We start from the raw sequence: 12,933 nt of genomic DNA on the forward strand, positions 1-12,933 counted from the left end.
ACCATAAAAGGGCTATGTTTGGCAACTGAGTCCGAGCGAATAGATACTCTGGACTCTGGTTAGCCAAGATATTTTTCGTTCGTTCGACTTAGAATTACACTCAGAGAAGGAATATAATCACCTTCTAGAGCAAAATGTTATTTTTGGGCGGTGAATATTTAACATGTTTGTCGCTACCATGTTATTTTCTCACACATTATGTATCTGGTTTCGACAACTATTTTATGTTTTCCCTAAAAATTTTGTTTTCTTTCTTTCTTTATTGATCCATATCAGTACAAAAAGTATTAATTTATGATTAGTACACAAAATTGAAAATATTAATAATATTTATGTTTTTTAGCTTTTGTTTTTTAATGGGCTTTCAAGGTCACTTTACAATGCGAATAAAGCAAGAATTGAATTATTCCATTATTTCCATCCAACGTTTCGCTGGGATTATTTTCAGCCTCATCAGGGATGATTTATTTATTGGATATTCAATTTTCGTCAATTACTTATGCAAAAAATATATGCGTCTATTAATACGACACTATCTCAAAATTTCAATTTAGTTCAATTTTCACTACGATGTCCGTCCGTCCGTCCGTCCGTCTGTTGAAATCACGCTAACTTCCGAACGAAACAAGCTATCGACTAGAAACTTGGCACAGGTAGTTGTTATTGATGTAGGTCGGATGGTATTGCAAATGGGCCATATCGGTCCACTTTTACGTATAGCCTCCATATCAACGGACCCTCAGATTTGGCTTGCAGAGCCTCTAACAAAAGCATATTCATCCGATCCGGCTGAAATTTGGCATATGGTCTCTAACAACCATGCAAAAATCGGTCCACATCGGTCCATAATTATATATCGGTCCATATACGGAGCCTCAAAGAGAAGCAAATTTCATCCGATCCGGTTGAAATTTGGTACATGGTGTTGGTATATGGTCTCTAAAAACATGCTAAAATTGGTCCACATCGGTCCATAATTATATATAGCCCCCATATAAACCGATCCCCAGATTTGGCTTGCGGAGCCTCAAAGAGAAACAAATTTCATCCGATCCGGTTGAAATTTGGAACATGGTGTTAGTATGTGATCTCTAACAACCGTACCATATCGGTTCATAATTATATATAGCCCCCATATAAACCGTTCTCCAGATTTGACCTCCTGAGCCTCTTGGAGGAGCAAAATTCATCCGATCCGGTTCAAATTTGGAACGTGGTGTTAGTACGATATGGTCGTATATGGCCGCTAACAACCATACTAAAATTGGTCCATATCGGTCTATAGTTATATATAGCCGATCTCCAATCACACAAAAATTGGTCGATATCGGTTCATAATCATGGTTGCCACTCGAGCCAAAAATAATCTACCAAAATTTTATTTCTATAGAAAATTTTGTCCAAATTTTATTTCTATAGAAAATTTTGTCAAACTGAATTTTATACGTACTTAATCGGCCTTTTTTTGAGAAGACGATGTTACGAAGTTATAAGATACCTTATATACACTATGCCATCGGCAAGTGTTACCGCAACCCAAGTAATTCGGTTGTGGGTGACAGTGTGTAGTAGAAGTTTCTAAGCAATCCATGGTGGAGGGTACATAAGATTCGGCCTGGCCGAACTTACGGCCGTATATACTTGTTCAACTTAAACTACGCTTTTTACCGTCCTTGTTTTTGAGTAATTGAGTATAGTAGAGAAATCTCTATCTTATTTCCTTTGAATCAAACCAATTTCAACTTACCTTTGTAAATCCAGAACAACCAAAATATAAAACAAGTTTTCAATAAAATATTTATACAAAAATAGTTTTGTTTTTATTTAAGTTTGTAAACTAATATCATAGTAGTGCTAATAAGAATAACAATTAAATATAAATTTATGGTATATCGATTTGACTTAAAATTAATTAAATTAAACAAAAACAAATAGGTTTTAAATTCTAAAAAGAGAAAAGAAAGAAAAGAAGAAGAAGATAATATATATAATATTATATAAATTAAAAATAAGGACAAAAAATATTGGATAGATAAAATATATCAACAATTATAGATTATTATTAAAAAGTTTTAAAAAATAAATCAATTTCCTAACAAACAATTAAATACTAAGTCACAAATGTAATCTTGTAGCTATAAATTGGCACCTTAGAATCAAATTTATTATTACTCACTTTTAGAAATATTGTGGGGCAAGGAGGAAAATTTTTATATATATATATTATTTTTGTAAATATAAATTTATTAGATTTAGCTTAAATCACAAGAATCTATGATGGAAGAGGACCTCTCGAAAAAATCATATTTTAATTCTTATTTATGTTTAAAAATTCGATACATTTTTTTAGGAAGATTATGATTTTGCCTATACCATCAGGTTTGTACTACAAATAAATCTGTGACAAAACCTAAAAAATTTTGAAGGTTATTGGTAAATGATAAAAATTTCGAAATTGTTTAAATTATTCCAATTAAATAAACAAAATAGCAATTCCAATATTTTGTTGTAAATACTAATTCTTGAGGTGCGAAAAGATTTTGTTTAATCTTGGAATTAAAAATAAAGTTTTTCATGTTCAAAATATATATCTTATTTATAATATTGTGTTAGATAATGTATTTTTTTTAGTATTTCATAACTATTTTGTTGTTAATTCTTTTTTAAATATTATTTTGTGTATAATAAATATGTTATAAAATAGAAATCGTAAACAATAAAATCTATGAAAAATGGACAAATCTTTAAATATTAATTTGAATAGTTTATCTATATATTTAATTACAGGAAAATTGCAGTGTTCTAATAAACAAATATTAGTTTTTATTTTTAATGTAGTATATAATTTTTTATAAAACAATATCTATGGCATAAATAATTCATGTTGTCTTGGTAATTTATCCGATATGTAATTTAATTATTTTTTTAAATACAATATTTTATTTTTATTTTAAAATTGATATCACTAAGATACCTTACATTTTATCCATCTGAAAATTTGAATCTAGAGCGTGATTAGTATTTAATGAATTCCAATATTAATTTAAATTTATATATAAAAAATATTTTTCGAGTTTTTTCTCATATTTAGTGGCTCTATTCCTAATCGTCAGTGTAATTTTTAGTAGTTACTCACTAGTGACGTTTATGGCTCAGAGAATAAAGCCGCCGAGTCGCGCCGCCGATTTCAGTCGCCGCCGGCCATTTTTTGCCAGTCGACGCCGCCGCCGAATATGTCGGCTCATCTCGACTCAAATTTAGCCGCCAATTAATCAAAAATATTAGTTTAAGTCAAAAAACTTTATTAATAATTGTAGTAATTTCAGTCAAAATTTTGAGCCTTTCACCCCCAATCAATCTATTTCAAAGTGTTATAATAATTTTGCAAAAATTTACCTCAGAAAATTTGAATGAAATGTAAATTTGATTGTAAGATTGGTTTTACAACTAATCTCATTACCATTCGAATAACTTCAAATTTTGATTTTATAATGGATAAGTGTCCGCCGCCGAAGAGACTTATTTATATCGGCTTAGCCGACAAGCCGCCGCCGCCGGATGCAAAAATTTAATGTCAGCCGCCGCCGACAAAAATGGGTCGGCTTCATTCTCTGTTATGGCTTAGTAAGAAGGTGACAATGAAAGTATCGCAACAATCAAAAGGTTAAGTATCGTATTATGGGTATACGGTGTGACACTAATTCGATTCTTAAATGCAAATACGAAAGAAACTGAAAGTTTTCAATTTCCTAGCAAATTGGTGTATTAGCAGATGGTTTTTGTTGTTGTCTAAAATACCTCCTAAGAGCAGTTTTTTTTTATTTTTAAATATTGAACAAAACCCGAATTTAGATTAAATATTGTAGTTTATTATTTTTTATCTATATTGATTTCAGGTCAAGGTCATGGATCATCTCAATACAAATGATTGCCTTCCAGACCAACTTTCCCTGAAAAATAAATTTAATATATTTTTTTACATCAGAGAATAGTTTCGAAAACCCGAATACATTTACACTATGATTGTTATGTCAAATTAAAATCAATAGAAATCTAAGTCATTGGAAATGATTAGGTCCGTTTATTATTTTACTGTTAGTTCAACAACTAATGGTGGACCTGTTCACAAATCCATTTCATAGAAGGGAATGAAGTCGTCGAGGCGCCCTGCCAATTTTAGCCGGAGTCGACTATTTTTCGACTGTAGACGCCGACGCTGATTGATCCACCTACAATTTATGGAAATAAGTTTATTAAAATCTGAAATATTCCTTGTATTTGTTGCTCTATTATTGCCACACAGATGACTAAAATCAAAATTTAATTGATAGATTTGCTGTCCAATTAATCTCATAGCGGTTCGAGTACTTTGTATTAGCCCAGCCGCCGGTAGCAAAAATTTAAAAACTTAACCGCCGACGCCAAGAGTAAGAACTTCGTAGTAGCCGTTACCAACAAATATCGGTCGCATTAATTTCCTTCTGAAGAAAGTATGATATAATGTTATAACAAGGTGGCATAACTAAAGCAACTGAAGAAATTATTCAGATTCTTATTTCGTATAGGAATAGGAATGCTTGGACAAGGAATGGGAATTGGAATTAGGGCATGGTAATGGAAAGGGGTATCAGGAATATGGATAATAATATTACTTGTATAAATGTATGGCCTATAACTGAATGTTATCTAACTATTCGATATGAATATAACGCTTCTGATTTCCTGAAATGATAAAAACAGCTGATTTGTGATTCTAAAATCAGATATTTCTTAAATTCTTAAATATCGAGATATAAGTAGATGAGCTTATAGCTTTTATGCATTTAATTTATCAAGCGAGCACAATTAACCACCTATTCCCCTACCAGTGGCATTCAGACGCCTTTGCTTTTGAGAGGGGGAGGGGGGTATTTTTTAATCATGGTATCCCTTATGTATATGTACTTTAGTAAGGTACAATCTATAAAAAAAAAAAAAACAATATTCTCTTGGTTATTTGTATGTGTGCTTGGCTGAAGTTTTCCTGTCAAATTCAATCGCTCTTGTTGATTATTTTGCGTGTGTTTTTATGCAAAAAAACTTGATAACAGCTGATTTATGTTCCTACCTTATAAGTGTACGCTGCACTATAGACAAAACAGAGATGCCATCGCTTTAATAGTAATCCAAAAACATCCCTGGAAATCGTATGCGTTCGAACGGCGGGCTGATCTAATATCAGTCGATTATTTTGCAACTTATTAAAATGAACTTAAACTATAAGATACATTTTCCAAAGCTCATATTTACTTTTTAATAGAAAACTTATTAATATGTCTAAACTATCACGATATAGTTAAAGGTTTCTTTACTATAGATCCTCAAAATACTTCAATTCCCAAACACTAATTAATTCACAATTATAAAATCTGTTATTGAATGTTAGTAATATGTAACGATAATATTATAATATTATTATATAATTAAATATATATGAATACATGGTAAGAAAATAATAATATTATCCTAAAATTTTATTTCAAATTTCTTGTTAATAAAACCAATTTCAAATTTAAAACTAATACCTGAGATTATCTAAAATTTTCAATTCATAAAAGACCCATACTCAAAGACCTTCGTGGATTAATTTTGAGAGTCGTGACTATACAAAAAAATCCATTCAAACATTGTCCTTTTAAACTGTCCATATGCTCGCCAATTTATTTCTTAACACATAATAATATCTTCAAATTCTCTAATTGAAATACGAAAAATTATATATAAATATAGTTAACTTAAACTAAACACTGCAATTTTCCACTCCATAAATAAAAAACAAGATCTGTATATAGGGATCAGGGTGGATATATCGTGGGGCAGGATACAAGGGGTTTACAGCCATTAGTTTTCATTTCCTATTATGTATATCTACTTCTTTAGTCCTGCCTACTATACAAACATGAACACTTTCGATGCTAAAAAACAAATATTTTTCTTTTAAAAAAATTCTTATCATTTTATCTTACCTAGTCCTTAAAAATCCCCAGGTTGTCCCAGCATGGGTATACTTCTTTCACACTGGTCCTACGGTGTGATCGATTTTGCGTGCCCGAAAACCAAAACCTTTGCTGCCATCCGGTCCAATGGGAGTGCGTACCAAGTGTTCCGCAGCACGTGTGGCAAATGAACCAGAGCGTGAGCGTGGAGAGCCATCTATGAAACTGCCAGTACGTGAACGAGGCTGGCCATCGAAACTATCAGAAGCGCCACTGTGTTTATAGTTGTTCAAGAAACTGTTGGTACGTGAACGGGGCGATCCTTCATATTCAGACCCAAAGGAGCACCGCCGATCGTAACCAGAATCTGTAGAAATTCGACGTCCATTGATATACTGAGCATTGTCGTAAGCGGCTAATTTACTGCTGATATTATTGAAATTATTCGAATATCTTCGAGGGAAGACATTATAGCCTCCACCGCCACCACCAACATTAGGATCCTCATAAGGCGTACCGGGTTGGGTATCTAGGGACTGCTTGCGATCCAGATTAAAATCATTGGACATGCGGCGATGATAGGTATTTACATTGCTGCCATTATTACTGTTACTATTATTCAAATCACTGGCATTAGAGAATGTTCTCTCGAACTGCATCGAACCATTGGAAAAACGACGTTCATTGTTGCTGCCCATCGAACCAAGGGACGACTTACGGTAGGTCTCATTATTTTGACCATAATCAGATATGCGCCTTGAGCAAGGACAGTTATCCGAACAATTGGAATCTCTTCGCTGCGGTACATTATCGGAGCAATTCGAAGTTCGTCGTACCACATCGGCATAGCCACCTTCTTGGGAGCAGTTAGATAAACGCCTTTGTAAATTGTGACCAGAACCTGTATTAATAGGAGCATTTGGAGCATGTTGATGCATCGGTTTAGGTGATTCCATATTGGCTGTGCTAGCCGATATGGTAGAGGTATTACTGTAACGTCTTGGATTATAGGCAAAATAGTTTTGATTGGCACCTGGTGACATAGGACTTTGAGGCCCAACATCTTGGTTGATGCTGCCCCTGGGTTGATAATGGTGATGATATGGGGGTGCAGTTGGTTGATGTTGCTGTTCACTTTGGAAACTTGCACGATGACTTCCGCTATAATGTGTTGGAGAATGTTGATAGGGACCGGTTGGTGTCCCGGATCCTGCAGTACTTACACTTGCATAGGCGTTCTGGACATCAGTGGCATAGGTTTTCGGAGTAAAATCCGAATTGTTACGTTTCAAGCGATAACGCAAATCAAATTCATGTGGCATTGCAGTACCGCTGAAACTTCCACCACGTGTACGTTCATAGTTATGATCACCGAAATAGCGATAGTTCTCTACCATTCGTACAACCGGAGCGGTAACTTGGATCACTGCCTTCTTTCCGGTCTTCTTTTTGGGCGCTACCATTTCGTATACCTTAAATGGTCCTTGCAAATTGCGAGCTTCGCGAGCGGAAGCAGATTCCAAATATTCTACTAAAGCACACTCCTTTTGCTGCATTTCTGGATATTTATTCATGAATTGGCGAACATCTACAGGAATAGCCATGCCTGGTTTAAGAATGCGTATTAAAGCGATCTCTCCACATTTGGAAAACAAATCGGAAACTTTCTCTATGGTCAACTTGTCCAATGGTAGATCGCATACCACTATGGTGCGTGATGGCATGGTCTCATCGAAATTTGGCAACGGTTCTTTGCGGCGCACCTTCGTACCTATGTCATTTAACTCGATTTTCTGGGATTTTCGACGCACAGCATTACCCACTACTTTCCATTCCTTAGTCAATTGTCGGACGCGTTTAAAACTGGACACCAATTTAAGACTAACAAATCCTTCCTTATTGCGTTTGACATGTTTAAGAAGGAAGGCATCTTTGAGTATAGACTCATTGGAGAAATAAAATTCTACTGCCTCAGCAATTTCAGCAGCAAGTTCATCACTAGGAATGAGTGAAGGGTCCAAAGTATCGATTTCATTAACTAAAGTTTTATTGTCAGCAGATGCCGTGGTAGCTTGGGAAATCACAGAATTTGCCACCTCAGGTGGAGCTTCTTGGCTTGTAGACTTCTTCATAGTCAAAAATGATCTATGCACACGCTTCTGCTCCGAGGAGGGCGCTACAGAGCTTGAGGCTTCGCCACGTAAGGGGTGTTCATATTTGAAATTAGGATGCAAATAAATATTATCCATATGGGGATGGTGTTGAGATCCAGGTTGATGATTTTTACGGAATTTCTCTAAGTTAGCCTCACTTAATACTGCCGTGGTGGTCGTGCTGCTGGAACTCACGGTACTGCAGTCACCTGCATTGGAGGTAAATGTTGATGGAGAGCCTAAATCAATGTCATGCAAGACATGATTATCAACAGCCAAAGGTTTTAGCTCATCATCTTCCTCGGATTCTTCGGAGCCTTCAATGGAAGAACCCATGCCTACATCAATTCTTTCATCACCATTTTCAGATGGAGAGTTACGTGGTGGTGGTGGAGACATGGGAGGGGCAGAAGCCTCTATGCTACTATCATCTTCGCTGCAACCACCAGGCATTCCTTCATCGCTGCCAAATTGAGAATCTAAAGAATGATTTTGCGAATCTAATTGTTGCAATAAGGCTTGAGCTGAACGTTTGGCATGTAATCTCAAGAGTTTCGAAGGCAATGAAGATGACAGAGGCACTACAGCTTTCGTACTGTGCTCCGGCGAAGAACAGGAACTGCTTGAACAAGGTCGTTCCATCTCTTCCTGCATATTAGGTTTTTCTTTCATCGTAATTGGTACTGCCTTCAGTATATCCTCCACTGGGTGTTGATTATTAGTCTCAACACAAGATTCAGTTGATTTTGTCATTGTAGTAGTTTCTGTACGCACAGTGGTCACAACAAAGGTATGCCCATTTTTAATATGCTGACTGCGTACTTCACAAACTTCACCATCTAGGCCAACAGGCCCTTGATCATCCGATTCTTGTTTGTTGGGCACATTTTCCGTGGAGCTGGTAAGATCTATAATTTCCTCAGCTTTGGGCATGCTGGGGGGTGGTTGAGAAGGATTAGAGGTGGAATTTTCTTGATCACTCATTTTAAGGCTGAGATTCAAGATTTTTTTAAACGTTTCTATAAGAAACAGTGTTGTAAAAATTTTGCAATTCTTTTTCTTCGTTAATTAATTGCAAAATTGCGATTACTTTTTCTATATTTTTAAATTTGTGTGCTTAATTTAGGTTGATTTTCATGTATTAGTTTACAAACTTGAACTTCAGTATAATTGGTATAGAGTTACAGAGTGAGCGATAGAGAAGTTGGATAGTAAAGTAAAATAGAGTAAAGACTTCGGACCAATAGCTTTTTTGATGGCTGGCAAATGGTATCGTGCTTGCATGTAAAACTTGTTCAATCTCTGCTTCTTTTTCTTCTCCTTAACTTGGTGTTACTCTTTGATTTGAGTTGGTTTAGAGTTTCTTCTGGCAGACTTTGTGTGAACTAAACATTAAAGCAAATGTTGCCTTGCACTCCAACAAAAAAGCGTCTTTAGTATGAAATTACAGCATCTGTTGCAGCATACTGCTATCAACTTGTAGGAAATCAACAACGACAAGCATTAGAGTTGTATATACTTTCACTTTCTAGATGGCGCTTACCACCAGACACTTTGTCTACACGTTGTACGATTTCGATACGTTCACGCTGTTTATTGTTGTGAGGCTTCTGTGGTGTGGTTTTCACAATTTCAAGGTCGTTGCTATAACGGTAATGTCTGTTTTTATGACGTTTTACACGATCGCGAACACTTGCGAGTCTATAAGCACTCTTTTACCATTCAATAGCTATTACTATTAAATTTATTTGAGGTATGTTGTTTTGGTACTCTCTTCGTTTTTACTCTTCGCTTTCAGGTTTTCGTTTTTACACAAAGATTGAACCTCTTTGGTCGTTGGCTTGCACTATAGTGTGTGTGACATTTAATGAAGTTTAAAAAATTGTCTTCAATTCAACAAAAACTCTTTACACTCTAAGCACTTCTTTTGCCGCAACAGCGTTCATTGAACGTTCAGCGTTCATTGATCGATTGTTTATTACGTTATAACGACGAATGTTTATCGTCCCCCTTATTTTAATTTTATATGATAAATATTTTTGTTCAGTTATTTGGTTGTGGTGTAATCTTCTCTCTCACTCTTCAAAATTGTCTCTATGTTTTTGGAGGAGAAGAAGCAATCGTCGGAGGAGTACGTTGAGTACCTGTGCTTGGATAAATGTTACCGATGCGCTTTGATTGTTTAACTGACTAAGTGAACGTGCTTAAAATTGCAACTGGTTTTAAAAACATATCTACACTTTTGGTTTCATTTGTTATTTCAGTTTTTAAACTCACTATTTTTAGATCGTTGCATGCGGACCACTGCGTTGAGGTTTTTAGGCCACTTTATGCTTAACACGCACTCACAAATTTGTCACAACTCTTAGATAATATAAACACTACTCAGCAAGCACCCAACCACTTTTTGGGGCCATAAACGAATGTTCACCTATATTTACTTTTGATTGGCTCAAACTGGGGTTTTGTTCGTTTGCAGGAAATTTGAAATTCCAAACACGTTCCGGAGAGGTTTGTATTCAACTTTGTAACCTCTTCTTTTAAGGTTTTGTAATTATTGTTTGTCTTATATTGTTTCTTTTTTTGTAATTAACGCACTCCACTATTTTGGGTTCTTGTTAGAATTTTTTTTTAATGGTAAATTGTAATTCTTTCAAAATTTTATTTTTTTTTTTTGAATTTTTCTTAGATGTTTTCTAGTTTGAATTTTTATCCATTCTTTTTTCTCATATTTAACCGTTACAATAGTTCCGAGTTATTCATTTGTTTTGGTAAGAGGGGTTTCTTCTTTTACTGTTATTGATGTTACGAAAATTCACACAGAGTTCATGCAACGCTGCAACACGGAGATACACTGAAATTGCAAATTGATTTGAGGTCGGTTAAATACCCTCTGCTTTCGTAGATGTGTTTTTTGTCGTAAAATGTTATTGAATATGTTGTTGTTTTTGTCATTATCTCTGCCGATTGCTTTGGTTATGTTTTGTTTTTTCGGTTTTATATTTGAGTACCCGCGCGCAAAATGCGTTCGCCACCTTTGTCGTCGGCGGTGTGCTGCTTGTTTAGATTGCTCTGTCGTTCGGTTGTTACTCATTCTGTTAATCGATCGGCTTCCTCTTGGTCGGATATAGCCGTTAACGATAACGTCGTCGTCGTCCCCTTTGCTGCTTGTGCATTATTGTCATTGTCATTGAGGCAGCTATTGAGTGGTGCTTTGAAGTCTAGTGGGGAATTGTAAAAGAAAAATAAACAACAAACATTCGTAAGTAGGTGTATCCACGAATCGACTGTATGTACACATGTGTAGCCTAAGTAGGCTTAAGTGTTTTGCGTTATCGGTGTTGTTTTCTGTTACACATTTCGCATACGCACATTCGCAAAAAATCACCAAATGTGGTTCTCGCAAACTTGTTGCTCTCCTTCTCAGTTGCCGTCGTCGTCTCTGTTAATATTGTTTTCATTTTTTGCATGCTTTTTTCATTTGATTGTTTTTGTATTTATTATTCTCGTGGGGTGCTTGGTGTAGTTGCTGCCGCCGTTTGTTGTTTGAAGGAACCTTACAACAATGATTTTGTATTTTCACGAATTACTTCCGTTTTCTTCGCAATTAATATTAACAGCAACAACAAATGCCAAGATCTTGGCTTTATGTCACATTGCCAGAATATTCGTGATCATAACTAGGGGTGCGTACATTTGTGTACGGATGATGTATTTTAGATACGATCCAGAGATGGATAGTACTTGCTAATTGTGTAAATGAAAAATCAATGAACATAGTTGGGGTTGGAAAAGATTTAAAACTTTCAGACAACGAGAAGAGTTTAAGTTTGTAAGATGAGGAGTTGTCAGAGCTTTTAGAAAGCCTCGGTTGTTTTTGGGAAAAAAACTCAAGAAATGCACTCAACAGCAAACAAAAGTGGCAAATGATAAAGAAAATTGGTATTGGAAGATACCAAATGTAATCTTGACTCTGATGAGCATAACTCACAATTGACCAATAATGATGTCCTTCTGGTCGAAGGTCTAATGATAATGACGCTTCATGCGAAAGTAGATTTATTTTCATAAGTGTCTTCCAGTCTGACATAGTCCGATCTATTCTTGGTATAAACGCAAATGCCACTGGTCCGGATAATATCGATCCTCGATAAGTTGTACGTGCTCGCAATCAATGAGCCTAGCAACAGGCGTTCCGCAGGATCGGTTTTGTGTAATTCACATATATGCTGATGATGTTCAGTTGTGCTTCTCATGTAATGTCTCAAATTTTGTGTCCTGTATTTGCAACAAATTGCTAGATGAGAGTCATCCAATGGTCTTCAATTAAATCCCATGAAAATTAAGATGTTACTAGAAACGGGTGCGATACCAATGCTCTACTTCCAATAAAATTAGATCGATGTAATTTTAAATATGCAAAGGACTAGCGTAACCCGGCCCGCATCGCTGCGCCTCCCGAAGCATATCCTTCGATCTGAAAACAAATTCAAAAAAATTTGAACTCTTTTTTAAAGAGTAGGATCAGGGGAAGTCTGGCGCAAAAACTGATGTACTGATTAATCCCTCCATGGTTCCACACACGTGTGGTGGAAAATCATAAAATTATGTACCGAGTTCCCATTTATCGACAATCTCTACTTTCTATTGGGCAAACGGGAACCCCCTCCTTCGCTCCCCCCGACCAGATATCGTAAATTCATGTACAGTATATTCATTTCACAAACTACCCAACTTCATTATTCCCCTTGTCCAACCAGACATCGCAAAATCATGTACCCTGTATAAATTTAATCATCGTAATC

The 12,933-nt window shown here is 35.6% G+C and overlaps 1 protein-coding gene across 1 annotated transcript; it reads right to left on the reverse strand.

Annotated features, from left to right (window-relative positions):
* Positions 1-1,783: 1,783 nt before the first annotated feature.
* Positions 1,784-11,063, reverse strand: Achl (La ribonucleoprotein translational regulator Achilles). The gene is made up of 2 exons (XM_075309665.1): positions 6,006-11,063; positions 1,784-1,945 (listed from the first exon to the last, which is right to left on the reverse strand). Exon 1 carries the CDS (start codon positions 9,110-9,112, stop codon positions 6,053-6,055), a length of 3,060 nt encoding a protein of 1,019 aa, XP_075165780.1. The 5' UTR covers positions 9,113-11,063; the 3' UTR covers positions 1,784-1,945; positions 6,006-6,052.
* Positions 11,064-12,933: the final 1,870 nt, after the last annotated feature.

This window comes from Haematobia irritans, chromosome 5 (assembly GCF_050003625.1).
Source record: "Haematobia irritans isolate KBUSLIRL chromosome 5, ASM5000362v1, whole genome shotgun sequence".
NCBI classification, from domain to species: domain Eukaryota; kingdom Metazoa; phylum Arthropoda; class Insecta; order Diptera; family Muscidae; genus Haematobia; species Haematobia irritans.